Source organism: Tarenaya hassleriana, unplaced genomic scaffold (genome assembly GCF_000463585.1).
Source record: "Tarenaya hassleriana unplaced genomic scaffold, ASM46358v1 Cleome25, whole genome shotgun sequence".
Classification (NCBI taxonomy): domain Eukaryota; kingdom Viridiplantae; phylum Streptophyta; class Magnoliopsida; order Brassicales; family Cleomaceae; genus Tarenaya; species Tarenaya hassleriana.
This window is the reverse complement of record NW_010965775.1, coordinates 2,019,024-2,043,459: the sequence shown is the minus strand read 5'-3', so window position 1 is coordinate 2,043,459 and position 24,436 is coordinate 2,019,024. Positions and strand designations below refer to the sequence as shown.

Below are 24,436 nucleotides of genomic sequence, written 5' to 3'. Positions count from 1 at the left end.
CACTCTTTCTCTGTTTGTGTGTAATCTGGGTTTTATGTTTTGCATTAAAGATCCCTTCTTTTCCTTTGCCTGCTGATCATGAATTGAAGCCCTTAGTTACTCGGGTAGACATTCACTCTCTTTATGCTTCAAAGATATGGATCTTTGTAATCTTTCTCTGTGTTCATATGGTAAGGATCGAATCCTGTTATGTCGGTCATTTAGGAGAAAGCCTTTGTTTGTTCAATGGGGCCAATGGCATTCTATTTCGCTCATATTCCCGTTCCTCTGAATAAGGTTGACGAAACTCCAAGTGGGTTCCCTTTCCAAATGGAAGACAAACCAGGAGGGCAAACCATAACATTGACAAGGGAATACCAAGGAGAGAGTGTGAAAGTCGAAGTACACATGTCTAATCTTGTAACCGGTGTTAATGAGGATGATGAGGAAGAGGAATCGGATGATGACGATGAGGGAGAAGATGGTGAACGTCCTGAGAAACCGAGGCAATCAAGTGTTCCTATTTTTGTTACCTTTTCCAAGAAGACAGGACCCAGTTTGGAGTTCAGATGCACTGCTCTTCCCGACAAGATTTCAATCAAGGACATGTCGGTTAGATATCTTGACAACACTTCCAAGGACCAATCAGCCTATGAAGGTCCTTCCTTCCGGTAAAAAAACATATACAAACTCGGAGACCTTTCTCAGTTATTCTTGATTCAACGTATGAATGAGATATCAATGAAAATATACCTAATGTAACATTTAAAAGATATGTTATCAGTCTATGCTGCATGACATTTCATTGAACAAAGAATCTATAAATCAAAAGTTGAAATGATTCCGAGTATTGCAAGAAGCAAAAGACCTAATCTTTGGTGTTTATTTTGCAGGGATTTCGACGAAAAGCTTAGAAAGGCGTTTCATAGGTACATCGAGAACAGAGGGATAAAGCCAAGCATGCTCAACTTCTTGCATGAGTATATGATCAATAAAGACAGCCGAGAGTACTTGTTATGGTTGAAGTCTCTAAAGAACTTCGTCCAGTCTTAGAAAGGCACATTCTCAGACCCTGATTGCGACTTAGATCGAAAAAAGCTCACAGTTGTTCCAAATTTTGTATCCGAATACACCAATCTAATGCATTTCATTGTCTTCTCTGTTATCTTATTGACAACATCAACACGTTCAAGTGACAAGACAAAGGTTATGTAAAATTTGGCCATTAACACACTGTAAAGGTATGAACTTTTCACTAGAACAATCAAAAGTAACTCGGTCAAGTACATGATACTCAAGTATTACAACCAGCCTCAAGACCAATGCATATACATTCTGTCTGTGACTTAACGGCCATAATCATCTAAAACACAAGACCCATGCCCATCTCATACTATGGACACTCATTATCTGTCATAAAAGAAAGGAATTCGTTCACTTAACTAATCGACGGTTCAACTTCAATACCTTGGAGCAACTGTGAGGTGAAGACCTGTCCTTACTTGAAGCCTTAACGGCTGCTGAGTCTGCTTCCTAGATTTGTAGCTCTCCTATGACTCAGAGATCACTGTAGTTACGCCAGACAGCACGGAACTCTTCACGGAATGTATTCAAGCGTGCCTTAAGGTTTGGAGTTCTGAGGCTCGCATGAAGAATGATTGCTGTAGAGAGAAGAACTTCATGTCATGAGTATGAAATCTAAAGAAATCCTTCTAAGGATGTATCTTCAAGAGCTACAAATAACTTACCGAGAAGGCCAGCAAGAATTGTATAGAGGATCCACAACAATCCACATGAAGAAAACCACAGGACAAAACTAACTACATGAAGAAATGGACAGTTTGATCAGTGGGACATTATGTTGTATCAACAATAAGGAGAGCTTAGATGTTGAGTACCGGCTAAGCAAATAAAGACGAGAACCCAGCGTGGTTGACCACAAATGTAAATTGTCTTCCTTGCTAAAGATCGCCCACGAATGACAGGCCTGGCAGTGTTAACACATAATATACATTTAAAAAAACTCATTAACTCTCCCCATGGATGGATGGAGAAACAAGTCAAATGAACTCACATGTGAGGAGGCCTCATCTTTGCAGCTAAGTGTGGGGAGAAATGTCTTACGGTTCGTATCACCTTCTCGTTAAAACTAGCTGCGAAACTGCAAAACACATTAACAGACCTCATAAGTGTTTCATAGTAGAAAATTTGTTTTCAGAACCATAGCTAATATGTCATCTTCCAGTTGATGAGAAACTACAATAACTTCATGTTTCCAGCAAGAGACAAATGCATTTCACAGCAGAAACAAAATTGGGAACAAACAAAAATCATGGGAAACACCTGTCGTTAAGGAATGCTATGCTCAAGGCTGTAAGAGCAGCACCAAGTATAGACACTGGTCTGGTAATAAGCGCAAGACCTGCAAAGGAATCACCCTAATTAACATAACTCCACGGGATCTTAATCTAATCAAAACCCAGATCGCGAAAACAGCCAAAGATGAGAAATTTCGATAAACCGCGGCTTACTCAGAACGAGAATCTCCAAGATGAAGTAATTCGTCCTATAGCTGCAACCAAAAAAAAAAAAAAATCAAACCCTTAACGCAGAGAGAGATAGACAAACACATACACGCGTAAAGAGGGAAATGTAATAATACTAGTAGAGATTGCATTTGAGGCGACTCATCCATTTGGAGAAGGAGCGAGGGAAGGCGAATCTGGAGAAGAACTCGCCCACAGAACGAGGAGGAGTCGACCACTCGACCTCCCTCAACGCCTCGATCACATCCTCAGCAGCTACGTTGTCCCAATCCATTTCTCTTCCTCTGGAACTATGGCACTAAAAGAAGCGATTCGAGCTCGGTTTCTTCGGATAAAGAAAAAGGATTCAGAAAATGATTTTGCAGCGATCTCTTGGACTTCGATTCTCGCGAATGTTTGTTTTTGCATTATAGGTCAAGCAAAGGGGGAGAAGAAATTTCATCAAAAAAAAAAAAAAGGGGGAGAAGAAAATCAACCGGCACACGTGTGTGTGACTCTCCCTCGTGTGAGATGACGCGGCGTGTCAAGGTGTTGATGCTGACATGGCGTTTACGCATTATAACTGCTCGAAAACAAATAAAATAAACGGTAAAACCCAAAAAAACCTCCAACTTGTAAAAATATATACAAATAAACCTTCAACTTGAAAAACTGTCATTCAATCCTCGAACTTGTACCTTGTCACTGAATAAAACCTCGAACTTGCAAATTATTGCTCTAATAAACCTTTGATCGGTTTGACCACAATTTCAAACGATCGGAAATCCACGTATTGACAGATTACTGATATCATTTTTTAAATTAAAATTGATAACGTGTATAAAGTGACATCAACAATCCGTTAATACGTGGATTTTCGATCGCCTGAAATTGTGGTCAAACCGGTCAAAGGTTTATTAAAACAATAATTTGCAAGTTCGAGGTTTTATTCAGTGACAAGTTACAAGTTCGAGGATTGAATGATAGTTTTTCAAGTTGAAGGTTTATTTGTATATATTTTTGTAAGTTGGAGGTTTTTTTAGGGATTTTACCCTAAAATAAATAAATGTAACTTATACGTGAACATATGCAAAAGTCTAACGTATATCAATTGGTCAAATACACACTTTCCACATGAAAATGTTAATTTGATGACAATGACGTATCTTACCAAATTGACGTTTGTATGTAAAAAGATGACAATATTTGATAAATCAGTATACTTCTTAAGAAATTACAAAGTTCATATATTTTCATAACAATTTATTATTTATATGAAATTCTAACAAATGTTTATGAAAAATTTAAAATTGTCGTTAATATTCCTTCACCAAATTTGGATTCAGATATCCAAAATTGGCAAGTACAACATCAGATTTCAAAATCGTAAGTCTAGATTCGGACAGATGACGACGACCTTGACTCCCTATAATGATATAATAACCGAAGCCCATAACCACATTATAACCAACATAAGTGTGCAAAGAAATGAAACCACACAAACAAACACCCCCAAGGAAAAAAAAAACCTTGCATCACAGATCAAAGCATCATCATCTGTCGGAGTTGTTGGTTCTCTTTCCTCAGAGCTTTCATCTCTTCCATTAGCTCCTGTTGCTTCTCCATCACCGATTTCATTACATTCGACATCTCCATCTGCTTTTTTTTTGTTTTGGTTAAAGCACCACCGCCACATTCGTTAATTTAATTTTAAAAAAAAAGCACAAATCAACCAATACATGTGCTATTTAAGGTAAGAGAGTGGGAACACTTGAACAACCTCGTGCATGTGGAATTGCCTTAGGATCTCTATATGTAGATTCCTCATCCCCTCGTGTATCGAGTTCTGGAAAGAATCGAGTGTTTCTTCCATTGTCCTCTGAAACAGTTGAAGCGTAAAATTACTCCCTCTCTGTTGATCCATCTGAGATTGCCTCGTCGGTATCGGGCTTCCTCCCTGTTTCAGCTCCCAAAACAAAAAGTTGTCGATAAAAACTGAGATTGGTACCGGAAAATATTTTTTTTTCAAGGAGAGACTTTGACACATACATTCATGGAGGAGGACGGAATAGCTCCTGCTTCCGTTGTTACGGCTGACTCTGGTCTCGGTAACATGTTGTTTAGAACCTCCTCTCTTGATTCTGATCCCGTTTTCTTTATCTTCGGCGAACCCATGGAAAGAGAGGGGCCATCGCTGAAGGAAGAAGTTGTGCTGATTCTCTCGGCATATGTTGAGAACCTACGAGGAAAATTCGACGACAGCCTCAACGAATCAATGTTAGCTGGTGGGCCGCCCGTCGTGACGCCTTTTGCTGACAACGGGCTTGAAGACAAGTTGTCGGGAAGCGTCGAGGATGTCTCGAAGTTCGAAGAGAAGTCTCGGACGATGCGTGGAAACTCCATGCTTGTGAGGCTTGTTTGATGACCGAGCGATGTGGGGAATTCCAGAGAAGTAGAAAACATGGATCCAGATGTAGTAGCACTCGAGCTCGAAATCCCGAGACGAGAAGGCGGATTCAGGTGGTTAAATTTATCCGAGAACTTCTCGCCGGCTAAGTGGTTAAACTTGTCGGACAATTTCTCGCCACCCCAGGCTTCTGGAGGCGTCACGGCAGTCTCTTCACTCTTGGACGAAGCAGTTGGCGTAGACCCAAAAGGCGAAAAACCAACTCTCATGTCATCCTGCATGATACAAGGACGGAGTTTTAAATCGCTATAATGAACAAGTGAATCAACAGTCGTATAGTATAAGTGACTAAATTTAATGGAAAAATGAAATAATGCCAGACCTGTTTAGAAGTAGAATTTGCTTTCCAGTCAAATATCGAGTGTTCCTTGTTTCCCTCATCTGCAAACGGAAATCTCTTGCTCGATGAAGAATATAGCAAGGACGAAGGTTTCTTATCGACAATAAAATGATCCTTCCTCAACCCTTCAGCATCCCACAGTTTCTCGACAGATGAGACGTCGACAAGAGGGGAAAACACATCCATGTCATCTTTAAAACTATTACTGGCCCGAGTTGCATGTAGTCTGCCCAGTGGTCCACCAGGCCATAGATGGGATTTATTTGGTGTTTCTTCTGCTGATGATAGACTCATCAACGTACTCGTTCCAACTCCACGTACCGATTGAGAAGCTGAAGATGTTGTTGCGGGGAGGGGGTCAGGAATGACAACTGATTCTTCTACAGTACCACCAAGAAGAGACATCTCAGCAGTGCAATTTTTCTCATTCACAATTGTTGGTTTTGATGTCTGCCATGACAGACTTGTAACAGCCTGATAAATAAAGCAAAAGCTTAGTTTTGCACGTCAGCATGAGAGTCCAGAGGGCACAGAAAATGTTGTCAACTTGTCATAAAAAAAAGTGTTTTTGCTCATGAAACTTATTATACGCACAAATACGAGCACATATAATCAGCCAAAAATGCAGGTATAGTTGCTTCAACTAGACATGCTAAAATGATTGCATCACGAGAAAAGAACTGACCTCTGAATTACTGTAAGCGTGTAGGACAGTGACAGGCTGCGGCTTTCCACGGACATCATAAAACACCACTCTACCATTACCAGTTCCAGCTGCCAGTATGTGACCGCTATCTCCGAATGCCAAGGAAGAGAAAGGCGCCTCATAAGCAATGCAAGATGAAGGTCTTCTGGAGCTAGAGTCATAAGTGTAGAGTTTTTTGTCCAGTCCCACACTAGCAATTATCTGTTATTGGAAAATAATCAGCATTACTCTGATTATAAGTTACATCTATAAAAACATCAGGCAGACCAAAATAAGCACGATGATGCATGTTCATGTTTGTGTAAATCAGATCTGTAGACACGCCCATCAGAAATTCAGAATGGACTGTTGATAAGCAGCAAGAATCAATTCATAAAGATTATGAAACCTTTTCATTTGATGGCGAGAAGCATACACCAGCAGCTGGTGCAGAATGCTGCTTCAACCAAGACATCTGTTGAAATGAAAGGAAAAAAAACAATCACAAATATAGGATTTTAGTGCAGACTACAAACATGTTACAAAGCAAGGATCAAACCCAAGAAAAAGATATGAAGAAAATGACAACAGTATGTAGATTTATGCTTTTCTACCGAGCTTGATGGATATTTATGAGCACAACCACAACACCAGCCAGAAGTTCTGATAATCATTGAAATTTCTAGTTTCCAGATGGAACCCACAGCGAAGCATATAGTTTTGACTTAACAAGTTCGTGAAATCTTTGTTAGGTTCCACCACTAACAAGAACGGGAAAAGGGAAGACAGCACATTATTTAATTTAATACATGTATCCCAGAAAAGTAAAAGATCAAACCTTGGGGTTACGACCAGTCGTGTCCCACAAGTGCACAGTCCCATCATCTCCAGCAGTCAGAAGAAGGTGTCGACTGGACCTTGAATAATCAAGCACCCTTAATACCTGATCTTGAATCAATCAGAAAGCCACTTAGTTTAAAGACAATGATTCCAGACTACAGATGAAGCAAGGAATACCGACAAACTAAACAACCTGCCCATTTGGATCTTTGAGTTCAGAAGCCCTTGCTCCAGATGCAAGGTTGTGGACTATCAGATCCCCATCAACACTGACAGAAGCCAGATGCTCATCTTTGCAATTGTACATCACACTTGTTATCGTACTTGTATGGCCCTTCAACTTCTTAATACAAAGCTTTCTTTGCAGATCCCATATTCTTACAAGTTGACCAGTTCCTCCAGAACATATATACCTGGATCCTTTGTTGCTGAAGCTAATAGCCAATATAGATTCCTGAAGTCCATCATACCATGTGTTAGTTGACACATAAACGCAGATTGGTCTTCTGTGCCAAATAGCATTCAAATGAGGAACATGAAGGGCATATGACATTGGGGACCCATAAGATAACTCTGTCTATTCTGTGACAGCAATGAAGCATATCGTGCAAACATTAGCTGATTGAATCATACACGGTGTCCTACTACTGACTGATGAAGACAGATGTAATTGCAATGAGTATGCAAATTGTTACGCATTAGTTATCACACTCAAACAGTCTACAATAAGGTGAATAAAACTCCTGTTACTCCTCCTACCTATAGTTATCCAAGAAATAACTATTGGCGTAAGGAAATGCCACAATATAGTAGCTACATGCTAGAAATGCAGGGCAAAAACATGGAAATCAGAATTGCCAGAGAGAAAAACACATCTAGAACAAAATTAACCTCAATGCTGTCACTGCTGTCCTTCCCAGTAACTGGAACCGATCCTATGCTCTGCCCGTTTTTCCGCCACAAGGATATCTTCTTATCTTCTCCGGCACTTCCCACAACCAAATCTGCAACGCATAAGAACGTCACTAGAACACCAAATGCAGATTGCAGAAAATATAAACACAAGTAATGGTTCCGAACTTGAACCTCAGGGCACTGTGAAAAGCGCAAATATCGAAGAATGAAGCAATCAATTTCCTCCAGCACGAATAAACTAGTCCCATTTCCAACAAAACCACTAAAGTTGAGAAGCAACTCAATCTCGAAGCTCCAATTCCCACAGCAAACCGAAGGAAATCTAGATTTCATCTCCTTACAGTTAAATTACTACAAAACCTAGATCAAACGGGGAAATGCAAACCAATTCTCGCCTAAACTCTCGCCGAACAAACAAACCGGTGAAGATGGAGCAACAAACGCAGTGAATCGACGCTTACTCGTATGGTTCCACTTGACGGAGTTGACAGCACAACCAGGTGTCGGCGTATAACTCAGAACGCAGGGATCGCCGGGCTCGGCGGACACGTCGAAGAGCTTCACCGTGTCGCCGCCGCTCGCCGCCAGTAGCCGCCACGAAGGTTCCACCAAGTTCATCATCGCCACGGTCACTGCTCGCATCCAATCGGAATTTTCTTGGGAGAAATCAAAATTTTCCCGGCAAATCTGAGAAATCTGGACAATGCGGGAAAACTTTTCCTCTGGGGAAATGGAACAGAAATAAGCCAACAAAAAAAAAACTTCGAACCCTACGAGAGAGATTGAAAAAGCAAATTATTTTCTTATTCCACAACAAATTATTGTAATTCTTTTTTTATATTGTTTGAAATTTGAATTGCAACATGGTCTGCGTTTGCGTTAAGCACAAAGAACGCTAACAAGCTAACGCCATCGCGTTTGCGTATTTGGCTTTTTTCTACATTTGATTATTAGTTATTGCATATTAGTCCTTTTCTCCTTTGAGCTTTTCTCTTTGTATCTAAACTCCAAAATCGATCAAAATTTAAGATCTTGTGAAATTATATAAAATTATTGAATTGAAATTCCATAAATTTATCGAATCGATAGTCGATATAAAGTAAAAATATCGAATTTGAAAATAATTAAAGAATCTGAAATATCCTACATTAATATAAGGTTTTGTGGTTGCATGCGAAAGCATTTTTTTTCTAATATGGACTGAAATATGTCCTTATGATTACTCTAATATCCCAAATTTTGAAATGCACGTTTTTTTTATAAGATTTGGAGAAGCTACAAATGTAAAAGTAGAAGATATGGAATATGCTTCACTGTTTTAATTAACCCCCACTTGCTTTAATTATTATTGAGAATATATGTAAAGAAGATTTCATATCTTATGGGATAACCATATAGCATATGATATGATTATCTCTAAATTATCCCTCAAAACCATAGTTTTTATATTTATTATATTCCTTATGACCCACCAACTTTGAAAGATCTATCCATTTCTAGATTGCTTCCATCTTGAACTATACTATAATTAACTTCTTTTTTTTTTTTGACAAATACTATAATTAACTTGACCATCGATTTTTTTTTTACATTTGGATTGATTCTATATATATATATAATAAAAATAATTACGTTTCAACGATTTTTAAACGGGATTGAAATATAATATAATATAATATAAATGGTAAAACATTATAGATATACACGGAAAATGTTTTATCTTATAAATTACAGATAATTAATATCACAAAAACTTATTCCATACAAATACTTTGTAACTCAAAACTATGGAAGGACCAAGCGCTTCTCATGTGTGGTATTGATAAATTATTCGTCACAACCAAAATACTGTTAGCCTAAAATTAATTAAATAATGGAACTAAAAAATAAGAATAATTTTATTTGTGTGTGGAGAGTAAAGAAAAACATTCTTATATTAATTCAATATATATGTTGATCCACACAAAATCTGTATCACCACTAAGTTTTAATTTAAATTTTATGAATAAGCATGACTATTGAGTATATAAGACTAAACCTAATAACATGCGTTTGTATTTGAATTAAATTCAACCTACAAAATTAGATATGATTTTTAAATTAAATTAATCCAAAGAGATCAAAATGATATAAACATTGAATCAAAAAAATATTTTTACCAAAAAAATGAGTTGTAAATTGAAACAAAATTAGGATTGAACCTGAAGCAAATAAAAATAAAAATAAAATCTATAGTATTTTAAAATTTTAAAAATTAAACATGATTATTTACGAACTAAAACTAAACTCGAAAACTGTTGAAAATTTTAGGCATCACTAAAATCAATATCATAATAATAAAGATGATGATGATGATTAATTAATATGATAAACTTGTGGTTTGGATTGATCCTTTATTAAAAAAAAGAATAGAGCGAATAAATCATGAATCACATGGAAATTTTAATAAGTTAAAAGAACTTCTACAACGCTACAAAACCCATCTCAATTGATTCATCTCCAAAATAAAAAGGAAAAAAAAAAAGAGATCTAAATTAAATTCTTTATCGAATTCAAAGTTTATCCATCAAAAAAGATTTCTATCCCCCCCCCCACCGATGAGAGACGGAGCGACACGTGGCGGAGCAGTGAAAGCCGCACTTGGCGGCAGGAAAGCGACAGCCACGTGGAGATCACGTGACGCACAGTTCAGAAGGGTTGGTTATAAAAGCATGATGAAGGCATTGAGAGATCTTTCTAAGACCGTTGGGAGTTATTAGGACACATCACAACACCAAAGTGGAAGTCTCTGAGTTTGTCTCTTTCTTCTCCTTCTCTCTCACTTGATAGATTCTTCCCTCAATTCTCCCTCTTTGATTTTGTCTCAATCTCTCTCTCTCTCTCCAAATCTTATCACTTCTTCAAGGCCAAGAAGGGCTTTATATATATATATACGCGTGTGTATATATACATATAATTAGGTTACTCACTTGATAATATAGCTAGGGTTTTATTTGTCTAATTACAGACATGGCCGACAGTAAGAAATATCAAGCTTCTTCGTTGTCGTCGTCTTCATCGGATCATCTGTTTGTTGGAAGAGTCTCTTCTTCGAGCTTGCTCGACACAGTCTATCCTCCCCCACCTTCGGTACGTACGTATACGTATATACACCGACATACATAACGTAGATATATATATACACGTACGAGTACGACTATATGTATTTGTGTACGTACATAGATGATATATATATATATATCATATTAGGTAAATTATTATGATGCTTTCGTTTTCGGAATGGATTCGCCTTATGCTGTTTCTTTAGAAGATCCACTGCATAACAAGTCACCTTATTCAAGAGAATTGAAGTTTATACCATATATGTTGTATAAAAGAATATAATTAACCTACTGTTTATATATATATATATATATATATGTATTGTATAAATATAGTATAGTATAGTATACATAATTAATGGCAAAGGAGAGGATGATGTCAGACCACCATCCCAAGTCTCCTTTAAATGGTCATCTTTTGGCACTATGCAAACCAAAAAGGTGCATACGTTAATGATCTATATATATATATATATATATATGTATACTTATAGATGCACATAGATATATACATAGGCTGTGTATGTATATATGGATATATATATATATATATATATATGTAAAAGAACAAAACGTGGTTAAAGTTGATCTCAGAAAGAACACACTGTGTGTGGGCCTTGTTGCAACAGGTAGGAGCAAGAAAGGGGAACCCTGCAACTGAAGTTGACAGCAGCAAATCCCAATCCAATGGTAATTCTTTCGTGTTTGGAAGCGGGGTTAACTTAATCAACTAATCAATCAATTACGGGGTTTTTCAGAACAAAAGGCGAAGGAGTTTTCGTACAAGAATGGCGAGGGTCATTACAGGATGAGTCCTAACGAATCTTGCAACTTCAGCTCGTCCATGATGTTCTACGGAGGCCAGAGGCATTACACTCCGATCATCCACGACCACGCCGACTCTCCTGTCTCCTATCTTCGATCCACTCAAGCTTCCAGGCGAGACGACATCAATGATCCGGAGGGGACTGAAAATGGCGCAGCTTCAAGAGGAAACTGGTGGCAAGGCTCATTATACTACTAGGTGGCTGACAATTTTTCCGTTTTCGTTTTCGTTTTCTTTTCATCATCCAAATCCAAAATAAAGTCTCGGGTTCGAAAGAACCGAGTTTTTATAGATTCCTAGTTTTTTTTATAAGCAATGTTTCGGCATAAAACTCGGGTTTTATACCTTTTGTAAACTATATGCAAGAAGCCACTGGTAAAGGAGAGCGGTTTTGGGATATAGTATAAACGAATATCGTACGCAGAATTATCGTCGTTGTATTGATTTCATACGAGAAAACATGCGACAGAAGGAGCTCGTTATCGCCCAAAGGTGAAATCATACGTACATCTATTCATAAGATTCGTACACAGGATGGGGACAAGTAGCTTCACCATTTCTGGTCTCTGCCAGCTTCAAAGGCAGAGTCTAAGCTGCAAGAAGCAGATTACACTTTTGTAAGAGCCAGACAACAGTTACAATGCAGTTTAGTGGGAACTATTACCTCTGCACTCGTAACCTTAATGGCGTTCAGGAATGGTCATTGCGATATCCGAGTTTTGCTCAAGAACTCTTGATGAACAAACTGAATGAACGCACCAACAGATGGACGATTGGTTTTTCCTTCTGCCATTGAAGTCGGCTAGCGAAAACCGGGTCTACCCTCGACAGAATCGGGCGAGCTATTACCGCAAAGAAACATCAGACGAAATCTAGAACACGAAAACTTCGGATTAGTGGAATCATCATCCAAGTGCATGCTAGAATTCCAAACAAGAAACATAGACAGATTCTTCTATGCAACATCAACCGACAATTCTTTCAACTATGGCGGCTAACTCAGGCTATCTGACATGAACTCCACCTATCATGCCAAGCAAGAATCAGATCCAAGCATAATCTATAGCGTGTGTATTCCAGAGTTCAACAAGTAGCAATCAAACCGAATAAGTTTCCATCTGAAAGGTGATTAGTCCACATAACGCAACGCCGAATCCCTATCATCCTGAGACATCATCCCACCAACAAATCTTCAGCAACTGAAATCTCACACCTTAAAGCATATTCCCGTCTTGGGAAATCCCCTAAACCCCACATAAATATCAGAATCTAAAGACATCAAGAGAGATCTGTGAGAATCCGAATGCAGAATCAGCATATTGGCCACCAATACCAGGAGCTTGGATAAGTGTGCCCACTTCCACAAGCCAAAGTTCCAAGCTTGATCTGAACAATATTCACCAGAGCCGTGCCGTCAGGAGAAAACCCACATCCAAAAGCCGAACCCACACCCGAAACCAGCATGCCCAACCGAAAAACCGACTTGTTGAAGTCGTAGACCACGGGCTCGAGCCATGCCGGGAGGTGAAACGACGCCGTAATGCTGAGGAGAATGTCCTGCTTGAGACCCAGAGCGACGAGGCTGGAGAAGAGGAATAAAGTGAAGACGGTGAGAGTGAAGAGCGAGTTGCCGTTGACGAACGCCATCGAAGGCCGTGAATTGGCTGCTCGTCGTCATTGCGCGAATTCTCCGGCGGAGGAAGCTGGAGACTCACGCGCCAGATGAAGCGCGAGTGAACAAAAAAACAACAACACATCACTTTACTTCCATTGATTCCGCGTCTGGGTCGGACTCGGCATCTATAAATCACAGGGGGGAAAAGTGGGATTTCAGAAATCATGGGGAGCAAAAAGAGAATGTTGGAAACTTTCGAGGCAAAAATGAAAAATTAAAAATTTAACGCCGTTGCCGGGGATCGAACCCGGGTCACCCGCGTGACAGGCGGGAATACTCACCACTATACTACAACGACCATGTTGTTAAGATAATCTATATAACAAATTAATTGAAAAACCAACTGCCTCACCACAAACCCACATGTAATTGTCTCGAAATAGTGTGCGTGAAAACAAAACAAATCAACAATCACTACATAATTAAACTTTACATTTATAAGGACTTTCTTGTTGCTTCTCTCTTCTACTCATCTTTGGAGGAACCTCAAGAGACAGTATGCCTGTGGGGACAGCTTTGATGAACTGATGAATCCATTTTCGGCTTTGATCGTTCTCCACCGTTCTGGTTTACCGTAGAATACGGATTTTCAGACGGATTTGCACATATCTTTGGCTTTGGATCAATGCCAAGATAATTGGTCAAGACCCTTCTCACCCCAAATCCACGGCGTGGAGGCTTTTCACTGTTCTTGCTGGAGAGGGAAGGAGTTGTTGTTGTTGTCGTCTCTGCTCTAAAGGGGCTAATCAAAGGAGCTTTCATGGGAGAGAAGCTTGGAGTGGAGATGGTTTTCTTGTAGGGAGTGCCTGAGGAAGGCACATAGTATGGGATTGTCACCATGGGAGGAATCCTTGAAAGCTTCTCATCTGATTGCTTTGTCAAGTCATCCACGTAGAGCAAATCGTCGATGCGTGCCACTACGTTGTATGCCAAGCTCTCTACTGCCCTCGAATAGCTCTCGAGGATTGATTTTCCAATGTCCTGAAATCCAAAGACACAAGAGTTTGAACCTTGTCTTGTCTCTCTTGCAAACAATAATGTTTCGTGTCTGTTGCATCAAAAGATCGAACCTTGTTGTATTGAATCTTGCTGATGTCGAGAGAGGTTTGCGTTAAAGCGGGGAATCGTTGCTTCAAGCAAAGCAAGAGGCTTTCCGCTCTTTCCACGAGCATTCCCCTTTTGTCACCATCCACCATCAGGTCTTTCACCATTTCCCACGATGACTTCGAGGTAGAGCTCGAAGGGTTGTTAACTCTCCGCTTCCAAACGTGTATCGAAGCTTCAACACGGTTTGCGATATCTAGAGCTATGTGTTCAGAGGATAGATCAAGGCAATCAAGAAGGCACTCGGCAGAAAACTGAACAGAGGTTATGTATCTGTAAATAACTTCTCCGAGGCAGGATCTTCCATTCTGCGAACAAGAAATCCAAGAATTCGATGTCAGGACTCAACTTCTCTAATACCCTTTTTGTTGAAAACGCGTTTTCGTACCTTCGGAAGGGCAACGAGATATGAGTCGGGAATGTCCATTTCGGACAAGGCAGTGCCGTTAATGGCCATTGCAGCTTTCAGTATCTGTGTCACACATTCACGCACGTGATTCAATTCAGTTCTTGTGGTTTCACTCAGGCCATTGGGAGGTAAGCGTGGTACCGGCAACCACCACTTCTCCTCTTGACGTTGCATCGTTCTTCTCCGGAAAGAGGCTGAGCCATCAGTTTTTGAATCCACAATCCCTTGATCAACGTACCAGAACTCGGTTTCCTTGAAACTGTCCAATATTTCCTGTGTAAAAAAATGGATTTGGCTTCAAAAGATTATAACTTGAAACGATAATGTGATGCAAGACGAGTGAAGTTAATCCTTGTTACCAGAAGGAGAGTGTCTAGTTTGCGAAGTGCCGGGAGATTGATGAAAATATCTGATCTTGGGTTGCAAGTCATGACCTGAAAAGGCACAAAAGACTTCATATGAACCCTAATTTCCGCATAAACTTCAATTATCACAACCACCAAACTCTCAGGAACCAAACATGAGCAACCTCAAGCTTTTTCCCATCTGGGAAAGTTTGAGTCGAAGGTGTCAGTTCCACGATGTGATCACTAACACTGAGAAGCCACTCCATTTCCCTTCTCCACATGGCTTTTTTTTCACTGGACAGAGGCTCCAATCTCCATAGTTGCCCGAAGATCGTAGCTGAACAGAGCTCAAAGGAGAGTTAAGAGCATTCACATTTTGCAGAAGTAACTGAGTTTTGGTTCAAACATTTTCACGAACACAGGGATGGTGTTTTACCACAGAGATTGGTGATGGCGTTGGAGATGGCTAAAGCCGTGCAAACTCCTTTACCGGACCCTGACATGTCTTCACCAAGCAGCAGCTTTGCAAATCTCTCTTTCATCAATTCCACCTCTGTTCAAAATGAAGCTCAAAAACAGAGATTTTCGATCATTTTCCCCCTCTTGAATTTAAAAAAAAACTCCTTTTTCCTTTGGTTTCTCGAATACCTAACAACGCAAAACGACTAAAAAAAGCATAGAAAACTGCAAGAGCGGAGAGAAAAAAAACTTGTCTTTGCTTTCTTTTTCCTTTATTTTCTCGGCAACCAAACAGAACCACTAACCTGAGATACTGATCTCCTTCCTTTCAAACCCAGAACCAACCAAAGGGTTGGATTTCTTCTCGTCTCTTTTCCCATTTTCCTCTGAATTCTTCCCCAAAGCAGCTTTCCTAATCGGCCAGCCCAGAAGCTGCGGCCGCGGCGGCGGCAAAGACGAATCGCCGCCGGAACTCTCGCAGCTCGACCCGCTCGAGCTTCTACTCTCCTTCGATCCCGTCTCCGACTCAGTCGCCGAGTGATTCGCTCCGTTTCTTTTCTTCTCAATTTCTGCACAGCTCTTCACCAAATTCTCCATTTTTTAACCGATCCAAGCTTCAAAAGCAGGGTTTTTTCTCCAGACCCAGAAGAATTTAGCGATTAAGACAAGCCAAGAACATCTTTTCCTGCCAAAAAAATCCAATCTTTTTTAAAAAAAACAATGATCTTGCCAAGGGAAGGCTCTGTTTTCCTCTCTCTCTCTCCCTCTCCCTCTCTCTCTCTAAAACAGGAGAGAGTATATTTGACTTCAGCAACTGAGCTTTTTGGCAGATGGGCACTCTCTCGTAGCGCTATATTACCGATTTGCCCATAGAATTAATTGCAAATTACGGCGGCTAGCATTGAGAACAACACCTACTTAATTTTTTAGTTTCAATAAAAACAATTATGAGGCAATAAGCAAAAAATATTAATGGAAACAAATGGGCTCACGTAACAATAAAGGGCTAAAATATTATTATATCAACTCTAATCATTACAAAACATAAACTTGTTTATAAAAATAAAAAAAATAATTAAAAACATATAATCGTTTAGCTATTCAAAATTGTAGATTTTGATATAATATATGATGAATATTTCATTTGATTAATGATATGTTTTACAAATATAAAGTAGAAAAAACTCTTTCTCTCTAGAATATCAAATCAAGATAGAATAAATGTGTTTATACTTTTTTTTATAAAGAGACCTTCCACACTATTTAATATTTTTAAGCTTATGCAGATTAAAGATATGTAATAAGATTTAATAATGTAATTATGGTGTAAATGGGATTTAAGCATTCATTAATTAGACGAAGCCCGTTGGGACATTCTTCTTGAAGAAAGTACTTTTTTGTGTCATGTAGGCTGCATAATGGCGTCAATTAATTGTTCGTAACAGCAGTGGCATTTTTGTTGATATGGATGTAGTCCTTGGGCAAATGGTAATTTGACATAAATTCAAATTCGCTGGGCGTTTCACTGAAATTAATAGCCGTTTTTCGTCTCACAAAAACTATAGAGAATTTAGCAAAAAAAAAAAAAAACATATTTTTTGTGGTCAAATTATTTTATTTGTAAGAGCTACAAAACTAATTTTGTTTCACCAAAATTAATGGTATATTCTAGAAAAAATGCATGTATATTTTATATTTTACGGATATTAGAGGATAATTGTGTTGATGGTACGTTTATTTGTATGTCGTTCTTCTGAAATAGAATAATACTCCAAAAAGGAGCTAACAATTTCTAATTTATGGTTTCATAATAAATTCCAACAAAGAAGTTAAAAAAAACACTCCATAAATTTGATTATTTTATAAATATATTATAATTGGTATTATTCCTGCATGTATGAATATTCAAATTCATTGTGTGTGGGGCTAATAATAATTCTTTTTTTTTTTAACTCACGTTATTTTTTATTGTGTTCACTTCTTTATATTCAACCTCGGCTTTCAAACTTTGTCATATGCTTTTTGCTTGATTTGGTCATTTTGTACCCATTATGTTTTTTTTTTCTCGCATTCATTTTTTCCTTAACCAAATCTCCTTTTTCTATAAAAAAATATTTCAAATAATAACTTTATGATTCTTCCATAAACCTAAACCACATAAGGATATGCAATGCATGAATATAAAAAAATGATAAACTAAATGTATAATAAATTATTTTTTTGATAAAAACGTAATCTAAATAAAAATAAAAGAATAAAAAATAACATAAAAATCGAATGGTTAGTATGAAAATAATTGAGTTAAAATCCAAAAAATTAGTGAAGTGGAAATAAAAGAAAACTATATAAATGAGAACGTTAACCTTACCATAGCCTTCATCTTACCTTTTGTTTGAATTCAAAATCACTCGTCACGTGGAAAGTTAGCCGACTGATAAAAGCAAAACGCACCGTTTTCACCCTTTTTTTCCACCTCTCACGTGACTAAAGTTTTCCCTTTCTTTTTTTTTTTCATCATCACGGTTTTAAAGGGACGTCGCACGCGTCGCGGCGTTTGAAAACGCGTTCCTCGAGCCTGCGTTTGCCTTAACGTTTCACGACCAAACGCACACGCCGATGACAGTCATCCCTCGTAGGTTTGGAAAGAATGAGACATTTACGAAATTTCGTTTTTTTTTTTTTGTAATTTTACAAGGAAAGGAGATATTTTAGTAATTTCGTTATCGATTAACAAAAATTCGAATCCAAACCCTTATTTCGGAGTCTCCAAAAAACATCTGTCTCGATTGAACATCGTAATTTTAAATATTCAATAAGGTAAATAACCTGATCACTCCTACGCTGTGTTCACGTGATAGTCATTCGAAGCAAATAAATTTTCCGGGAAATTGACGGAAACCAGCCCGAGAAAATTCCTTTCCTCTATCGACAAGCGTCACCTCCCCTACCGCGGATCATACTATTCTCTCTCTCTCTCTCTCTCTGGGTAAGATGATATCTCCTCTGTCTTCTGTTGGTTTGAACTTATCTTTTTGATATATTGATACCCACAACATCAAATCTTAAATCTTTTTCGATCGGGCTTGTTCATTCGGATTTAATTTTCCGAACCCAGATCGCAGGATTACGGTTCAAGCATTGGGTTTGATTCGTATCTGCCGGTTACTTTTGATTTGAATCTCGTCTGAATCTCCGTGCTATTGTTAAGGGGGGTATAATAATTTCATAAGCGAATCTATATGGGCATTATTCGTTCCTATTAGCATTTGGTGTGGATGAATTATTGAACTGAGGTTTTCTGGTGTCGGAAAGGATCAAGCTTTCAGGGCTTGGACTCGAGTTAGTCTCACATTTGAAATTGCCCGTTAAGAGAAACTCGATTGTTTTGGTTCATTCGTTCTGGTTCCAAATTCATTTTGACTTGATCTTCTTGATGCTCCTTTGTTATTCCCTTTCTGGCTTGATCTTCATTTACCGGTCATACAGATGTAACTTGATGGCCTTTCTGATGATGGTAGGTGCCACATATACATCAGTTAGCTTCATGGTCTTACGTGTGTTTTGATGGTTTTGAGATCTATTGGCATTACAAGCTGCGATATTCACGAGTTAGCTGAGTTATGCTCCACAAATAGGTTGGTTTGTGCCGTAAAGAATTGGTTCAGTTGATTAGCAATATTACCTTTCAGCCACTGCGATATGACATCGTTTCTTGTAATATTTCTGCAGCATCTGGACTGTCGATCTTGCTTATTTACTGTGGAGGTTCCATGTTGAATTTTCATACCTCACTATAACTTTCGGGGCAAATCCAAATTACTCCATTGAGGCATTTTACAAGGTATCTGAATTACATGCGGAAAATTACCTTCTCTATATGGCAGAAACTGTGTTCTCTTCTGTTTGCATTTCGAGCTTTCGTGAAAAGATGTGCTGATAAACTTCGCTCAATTGAAGCTTTTGTGATTGCCCCTGCCTCGGAATTGGTTTTATAGTGTGAAGTGCACAAGAGAGTCACGTACTTTGATGCTTTTCTTGTTTCTGAGAAGCAATGTCGCATGATGCTCCTCCTTTTGGGCAATCCTGATGCAGGAACAGCTTCCTGCAGATGTTGTAAGAGTTGATTCTCTGTTCAGGAAAGCACATGAAGTTGGGATCAATATACAGGTAGTAAAATTCGGTTGTCCAAAATATGGCTTCCCTCCTCTGTTGATAACTCTATTAAAGAACTTTGCTTGCTATGTTCATAATCGGTACTGCATGACAAATTGTATTCATGCCGAGCTTTACGTGTTTCTCATTCATTATTTTGTGTGATCCCTTTGTCTATTTGGGAGGATGAAAGCCAATGAACCCCTCTCCTTTTCTACAGTGCAGGTCGGTTTGTATCCACGATATTTCTCGTTTGATATCGTCGGGGAAATATATTGCCATCGCGTTAGTTGACCAGTACAAGCTACGGTATGTTTCTTTTCCTTATGTGTTTACAAATCTGGACCAGTTTTATTTCTTTCACGTTCTCGAAACCCGCTAACTGAAATTTTGTGGGTTTTCTTCCCAGAATTTAACATTTTTCCTCCGCTGAAATTTTGTACGAGAATGATAACGAGCTTTGCCATGTGTTTTTTTCTTTCAACAGCAAGTCATGGTTGGAGGAAGTTATTGTCTCTGGTGTCCATGGAGACAGTAACAGCTACACTGGTGAGAATTGGCTCAGACCCTCCACCCCGCTTCATCCCTTTCGAAATAAAAACCTTGAATTTCCTTGATTCGGTTTTCTTTATGTTAGAAAATTCGAAATAATCACTTCGATTCTTAACTAATCCCGATCTCATCCTTCACATGTTAGCCATTTTCTTGTTGGATTTCCCCATCTTTGCCCTGATTCTTGATCCAGCTCGTGTTCTTGCATGGTTTCCCTTCTATCCTTTTCTGCAGGTCACTATATCGTGATATGCGGGTTCGACCCCGTTAAGGATGAGTTTGAGATTAGGGATCCTGCCAGTTCCAAGTAGTGTCTCATTCTCACAACAACACATTCTATGATCTTTGATATTTTGACAAGATTCGATTTTTTTTTTTTTTGTGTAAGGGAATTGACAGAGAGGTTTCTTGCAGGAAACAGGAGAGGATCTCATCGACGTGCCTGGAGAAAGCCCGGAAATCGTTTGGCACAGACGAAGATCTCCTCCTCGTAATATCTTATCATCATCATCTTCTTCTCGGGTTTTTTTCTTCTTTTGATCCGACATTTTAACCGACCAAAGAAACAGAGATTTCTGGTTTTTGTTGTCTGCGCAGAAGAAATATTGTTCATGCTTTATCTTTTGCTGCAGATATCATTGGAAAACGTCAAGAAACAGAAGGAACACTGACTATGGTTCTTCCTAGATGGTGAACTCAATACTGGCATGAAGATCGTAAATACTGAATGTGCATCACACATGTATGCATACATACATACATACACACATATATATACATACATATCTATATACATGCATACATGTATATGTATATGAACTCGGCATAGGATAAATCATTGTTCTTGTACAAATCCCTTCTCGTCAATGTATGAAGATGAAGAATGAATGATTTCTTGTGACCCGGAAAAAGGATACAATACAGGATTTGCCACGTACGTTAAGACTATTTATATTATGGGTTTAATTTAATTGGAGTATATTTAATAATAGTTAATTGAGTTTAAATAAAAAAAATGTTGCCATTAAAAATAACTAAATTCGCTTCTCCTGACGTCATTATTTTAATATTTTTATAAATTAAGGTTTTAAAAGTTCAAACTAATAGTTTAGATCCCATTCAAAATTATAATCTTATTTTTTATAAAGTTAAGTTTCTTCTAACTGAAGGGCGTATTCCAGATTCCACAGGACATCTCCCATTGATGGCCTGTCAACTCCATGCTCAGACAGGCATTTCTCGGCTGTCTCTCCGAATTTCTTGAGAGACCCCTGGTTTACTTTCCCCACCAAGTTCGAGTCCATGATCTGTTCGAGCATTCCCTTCTTCTGCCATGTCATTGCCCATTCGGCGATGTTCACTTGTTCCCTCGGGAGAACTGGGTTCAGAGCCGGTCTACAGCAGAGGACTTCCATTAGAACCACTCCGAACGAGTAAACATCTGATTTCTCTGTCAGTTGCTGCCTTCTGAAGTACTCTGGATCGAGGTAACCGAAGCTTCCTTTAACAGCCGTGCTCACATGTGTCTGATCAAGGGACGGGCCGGTTTTCGATAGACCAAAGTCGGCAACTTTAGCCACGAAATTCTCGTCCAGGAGGATATTCGTGGTTTTCACATCTCGGTGGATGATGCTCTGGGCTGCACCCGTGTGGAGATAATGTAACCCTCTTGCAGCGCCAATGCAGATCTCGAGCCTTTGCTTCCAAGACAATGGTGGAAGGTCAGTTCCATACAGATGACTCCGTAATGGTCCATTAGCCATGTATTCATACACAAGAATCATTTCAGATCGTTCATCACAGTAGCCAATGAGAGAGACGAGGTGGCGGTGCCTAAGCTTGGAAAGCATCTCGATCTCTGTTCTGAACTCAGCAAGACCTTGTTCAGATCTCGGGTTTCCTCTTTTAACAGCCACCTTGGTTCCACTAGAAAAAGTTTATTTCAAATACACGTTCCTTGTATCATTTGAATTTACCGTATTCCAATAACCTTTAAACTTTAGAAATGACACGAAAATCGAATTTAAATTTAATAAAATTGTATTTCAATGACTTGATAATAATTTTTTATTATAGGTATTTATAATTATTAAAATAAAAAAATATTCTTAAAATAAAATTGTAAATCGAAATCCAAATCTAAAGATAAAATAGTTTTTCAAATTAAAAAAATATACGCTAAAATTTTAAAGTTTGGACTATCCTAATGAACTCCCCATTTTGTCTTCTCAATCGGTTTAATATCTAGTTAAATTTTTAAAAATTTGTTAGGCAAAAGGGTCAATTGCGAATTGCATAGTTAACCGGCATCACTAATAAACCGGAGATTTCGGTTATTGAATAAAAGCCCAATTTCCAAACCGGCAAAAACCTCTCGGTTATTTACGTGGGCCCCACTTTAGTTCCATTCCCACAAGGAGAATAAGAACATATCCGGTGCTTGAAATTAAAAAGTTTAAAGCGTGTTTGATCTGTGATCAATCGGATTGTGTCTGTTCTTTTACTTGTCTTCTCCGACCAGCGTCGCTAAAACCCTAGAATTCCCAAAACCTCTACGGTTCAGTTCAGAGGAAACTCTGGGTTCTGTCGATTTAACAATGGAGGATCATGACCTGTCTTCGGTGCATTCCACGGTTTTCAAGCAGTCCGAGTCGTTGGAAGGAAAGTGCATTAAGATCGAAGGATACGATTTCAACCAGGGAGTGAATTATCCGAAGCTTATCAGATCGATGCTCACCACCGGATTCCAAGCCTCCAATCTCGGGGAAGCCATTGATGTCGTCAATCAGATGGTTTGTTCCACCAATCTCAATCTAAACCCTTTTGTCGGCCGTGTTCCTTCCCCTGTCCGAATACCACCTCTGTGTCGTAAATTCGACTCCTTTCGTTGTTGGGTACGTTCCGTGTGATTTGTTTGATGATGTTGGTAACATGGGTTTTGTCGTCGAATTGAAAGCTAGATTGGAGGCTCGCTGATGAAAGCATACCTGAAGATTGTGGTGAAGAGGAGAAGGACCTGACGTATAGAAAGTCCGTGAGGTGCAAAATCTTTCTGGGTTTCACTTCAAATCTTGTCTCGTCTGGTGTTAGAGACACGATTCGATACCTTGCTCAGCATCATATGGTTAGTAGATGTTTAAACCATTTTTTATCCTGTCTAATTGCATTTTCTGATGCAAATTACGCAGTCTAGTCTGACAATTTGGCTCAAATCTGATCATTCGGTCCGTTTTATTGCTCGAAATCTCTGATCATTAATGCCAATGTCCACCTTTTCTAGCTATGGAATACATTTGAATTTGTGCAGTTAGCATTTTGTTTTTGTCTTTGGCAAGAACAGTGGGTTAATTAGTTCTTGATTCCGGTGCTTCTGGGCAGGTTGATGTTATAGTCACGACGACTGGTGGCGTAGAGGAGGATCTCATAAAATGCCTTGCACCTACTTATAAGGGCGATTTTTCTCTGCCGGGTGCTTATCTTCGATCAAAGGGATTGAACCGAATCGGCAACTTGCTGGTTCCAAATGATAATTACTGCAAATTCGAGGATTGGATCATCCCCATCTTTGACCAGATGTTGAAGGAACAACAAGAACAGGTATCTCTCTTCTCTTTCTAGTTCTCTATGTTCTGTTCTTTCTCATGAATCCTGTCTTGTGAACGGTTAGTATTCGTAAGCTTTTACTACAGAGTATTTAGTTCTTCGGAATGGATGATTCTTTTAACTGTCTTTGGATAGTAACTGTACTTAATACTTATCACTCGTGTCTTTCCTTTTGTACGTCTCTTTTTCCATCTGTAGAATGTGTTGTGGACTCCTTCTAAGCTGTTAGCTCGCTTGGGGAAAGAAATAAATGACGAAAGCTCGTACCTATATTGGACATACAAGGTAAATGATGAATAGATTCCTTTCTCTGCTGCTCTTTCAACACAATTACAAAGGTTTGTGCCTGAATCTTGTACTATCTTCTTGTCCTTTTAGAACAACATTCCGGTTTTCTGCCCTGGCTTAACCGATGGCTCTCTCGGTGATATGCTCTACTTCCACTCTTTCAAGCTGC

At 38.8% G+C, this 24,436-nt stretch overlaps 8 protein-coding genes, 1 long non-coding RNA gene and 1 other non-coding gene across 12 annotated transcripts in view; 4 read left to right on the top strand and 6 right to left on the bottom strand.

Annotated features, from left to right (window-relative positions):
- Positions 1-1,137, top strand: part of LOC104816579 (uncharacterized protein At2g39795, mitochondrial) — a 2,104-nt gene extending 967 nt beyond the window's left edge. Inside the window, exons 2-3 of the mRNA XM_010545465.2 lie at positions 277-650; positions 873-1,137. Of these exons, the coding sequence (XP_010543767.1) occupies positions 277-650; positions 873-1,032 (534 nt within the window). The 3' untranslated portion in view covers positions 1,033-1,137. The remainder of the gene's footprint in view (positions 1-276; positions 651-872) is intronic.
- Positions 1,138-1,219: 82 nt separating this feature from the next.
- LOC104816578 (PRA1 family protein A2) lies at positions 1,220-2,967 on the bottom strand. Its single transcript, XM_010545464.2, has 7 exons — positions 2,642-2,967; positions 2,511-2,551; positions 2,323-2,401; positions 2,054-2,140; positions 1,878-1,966; positions 1,728-1,799; positions 1,220-1,640 (listed from the first exon to the last, which is right to left on the bottom strand). The coding sequence occupies exons 1-7, from the start codon at positions 2,797-2,799 to the stop codon at positions 1,537-1,539; spliced, it is 630 nt and encodes a 209-aa protein (XP_010543766.1). The 5' UTR covers positions 2,800-2,967; the 3' UTR covers positions 1,220-1,536.
- An 829-nt stretch (positions 2,968-3,796) lies between these two features.
- LOC104816577 (protein NEDD1-like) lies at positions 3,797-8,541 on the bottom strand. Its single transcript, XM_010545462.2, has 10 exons — positions 8,213-8,541; positions 7,728-7,840; positions 7,030-7,290; positions 6,835-6,939; positions 6,406-6,471; positions 5,997-6,218; positions 5,294-5,785; positions 4,554-5,186; positions 4,285-4,461; positions 3,797-4,160 (listed from the first exon to the last, which is right to left on the bottom strand). The coding sequence occupies exons 1-10, from the start codon at positions 8,391-8,393 to the stop codon at positions 4,047-4,049; spliced, it is 2,364 nt and encodes a 787-aa protein (XP_010543764.1). The 5' UTR covers positions 8,394-8,541; the 3' UTR covers positions 3,797-4,046.
- A 1,957-nt stretch (positions 8,542-10,498) lies between these two features.
- On the top strand, positions 10,499-12,079 carry LOC104816574. 2 transcript variants are annotated; one of them, XM_010545460.1, is made up of 4 exons: positions 10,499-10,547; positions 10,759-10,880; positions 11,482-11,542; positions 11,611-12,079. In XM_010545460.1, the coding sequence occupies exons 2-4, from the start codon at positions 10,761-10,763 to the stop codon at positions 11,874-11,876; spliced, it is 447 nt and encodes a 148-aa protein (XP_010543762.1). In that variant the 5' UTR covers positions 10,499-10,547; positions 10,759-10,760; the 3' UTR covers positions 11,877-12,079. The 2 variants fall into 2 exon arrangements, with proteins under 2 accessions (XP_010543762.1, XP_010543761.1); XM_010545459.1 differs by having other exon boundaries at positions 10,503-10,543.
- Positions 12,080-12,095: 16 nt separating this feature from the next.
- Positions 12,096-13,458, bottom strand: LOC104816576. The gene is made up of 2 exons (XR_772305.1): positions 12,343-13,458; positions 12,096-12,271 (listed from the first exon to the last, which is right to left on the bottom strand). It is a non-coding gene; the product is annotated as an uncharacterized LOC104816576 (long non-coding RNA).
- Positions 13,459-13,579: 121 nt separating this feature from the next.
- Positions 13,580-13,651, bottom strand: TRNAD-GUC. The gene has a single exon. It is a non-coding gene; the product is annotated as a tRNA-Asp (tRNA).
- Positions 13,652-13,664: 13 nt separating this feature from the next.
- LOC104816573 (rop guanine nucleotide exchange factor 5) lies at positions 13,665-16,477 on the bottom strand. Its single transcript, XM_010545458.1, has 7 exons — positions 15,978-16,477; positions 15,650-15,766; positions 15,396-15,550; positions 15,226-15,300; positions 14,846-15,139; positions 14,424-14,765; positions 13,665-14,334 (listed from the first exon to the last, which is right to left on the bottom strand). The coding sequence occupies exons 1-7, from the start codon at positions 16,267-16,269 to the stop codon at positions 13,840-13,842; spliced, it is 1,770 nt and encodes a 589-aa protein (XP_010543760.1). The 5' UTR covers positions 16,270-16,477; the 3' UTR covers positions 13,665-13,839.
- A 1,968-nt stretch (positions 16,478-18,445) lies between these two features.
- On the top strand, positions 18,446-21,267 carry LOC104816572 (protein GUCD1). The gene is made up of 9 exons (XM_019202880.1): positions 18,446-18,658; positions 19,191-19,307; positions 19,402-19,513; positions 19,765-19,839; positions 20,045-20,133; positions 20,312-20,373; positions 20,611-20,683; positions 20,791-20,866; positions 21,009-21,267. Exons 2-9 carry the CDS (start codon positions 19,237-19,239, stop codon positions 21,045-21,047), a joined length of 597 nt encoding a protein of 198 aa, XP_019058425.1. The 5' UTR covers positions 18,446-18,658; positions 19,191-19,236; the 3' UTR covers positions 21,048-21,267.
- Positions 21,268-21,524: 257 nt separating this feature from the next.
- Positions 21,525-22,784, bottom strand: LOC109116792 (receptor-like protein kinase THESEUS 1). The gene is made up of 2 exons (XM_019202834.1): positions 22,774-22,784; positions 21,525-22,302 (listed from the first exon to the last, which is right to left on the bottom strand). The coding sequence occupies exons 1-2, from the start codon at positions 22,782-22,784 to the stop codon at positions 21,525-21,527; spliced, it is 789 nt and encodes a 262-aa protein (XP_019058379.1).
- A 69-nt stretch (positions 22,785-22,853) lies between these two features.
- LOC104816571 (deoxyhypusine synthase) overlaps positions 22,854-24,436 on the top strand; it is a 2,479-nt gene continuing 896 nt past the window's right edge. Inside the window, exons 1-5 of one of the 2 annotated variants that reach the window (XM_010545456.1) lie at positions 22,854-23,168; positions 23,333-23,500; positions 23,755-23,973; positions 24,178-24,264; positions 24,358-24,422. In XM_010545456.1, coding sequence (XP_010543758.1) covers positions 22,974-23,168; positions 23,333-23,500; positions 23,755-23,973; positions 24,178-24,264; positions 24,358-24,422 — 734 coding nt within the window. In that variant the 5' untranslated portion in view covers positions 22,854-22,973. The remainder of the gene's footprint in view (positions 23,169-23,332; positions 23,501-23,754; positions 23,974-24,177; positions 24,265-24,357; positions 24,423-24,436) is intronic. The other variant, XM_019202826.1, reaches the window with a different exon arrangement.

Coding starts and splice junctions, on each gene's coding strand:
- LOC104816573 (XM_010545458.1), bottom strand. CDS start 16,269: ATGGAGAATTTGGTGAAGAGCTGTGCAGAAATTGAGAAGAAAAGAAAC. Junction 15,301..15,395: donor CAGATGGGAAAAAGCTTGAG/GTTGCTCATGTT, acceptor GTGCCTTTTCAG/GTCATGACTTGCAACCCAAG. Junction 15,140..15,225: donor AACTAGACACTCTCCTTCTG/GTAACAAGGATT, acceptor TTTTTTACACAG/GAAATATTGGACAGTTTCAA.
- LOC104816578 (XM_010545464.2), bottom strand. CDS start 2,799: ATGGATTGGGACAACGTAGCTGCTGAGGATGTGATCGAGGCGTTGAGG. Junction 1,967..2,053: donor AAGATGAGGCCTCCTCACAT/GTGAGTTCATTT, acceptor TAACACTGCCAG/GCCTGTCATTCGTGGGCGAT. Junction 1,641..1,727: donor AATTCTTGCTGGCCTTCTCG/GTAAGTTATTTG, acceptor TTCTCTCTACAG/CAATCATTCTTCATGCGAGC.
- LOC104816574 (XM_010545460.1), top strand. CDS start 10,761: ATGGCCGACAGTAAGAAATATCAAGCTTCTTCGTTGTCGTCGTCTTCA. Junction 10,881..11,481: donor TCTATCCTCCCCCACCTTCG/GTACGTACGTAT, acceptor TTGTTGCAACAG/GTAGGAGCAAGAAAGGGGAA. Junction 11,543..11,610: donor CAGCAAATCCCAATCCAATG/GTAATTCTTTCG, acceptor GGGGTTTTTCAG/AACAAAAGGCGAAGGAGTTT.
- LOC104816577 (XM_010545462.2), bottom strand. CDS start 8,393: ATGCGAGCAGTGACCGTGGCGATGATGAACTTGGTGGAACCTTCGTGG. Junction 7,841..8,212: donor CGTCAAGTGGAACCATACGA/GTAAGCGTCGAT, acceptor TATGCGTTGCAG/ATTTGGTTGTGGGAAGTGCC. Junction 7,291..7,727: donor ACAGCAGTGACAGCATTGAG/GTTAATTTTGTT, acceptor GATGGACTTCAG/GAATCTATATTGGCTATTAG.
- LOC104816572 (XM_019202880.1), top strand. CDS start 19,237: ATGGTTTTGAGATCTATTGGCATTACAAGCTGCGATATTCACGAGTTA. Junction 19,514..19,764: donor CCATTGAGGCATTTTACAAG/GTATCTGAATTA, acceptor ATCCTGATGCAG/GAACAGCTTCCTGCAGATGT. Junction 20,684..20,790: donor AGGGATCCTGCCAGTTCCAA/GTAGTGTCTCAT, acceptor GGTTTCTTGCAG/GAAACAGGAGAGGATCTCAT.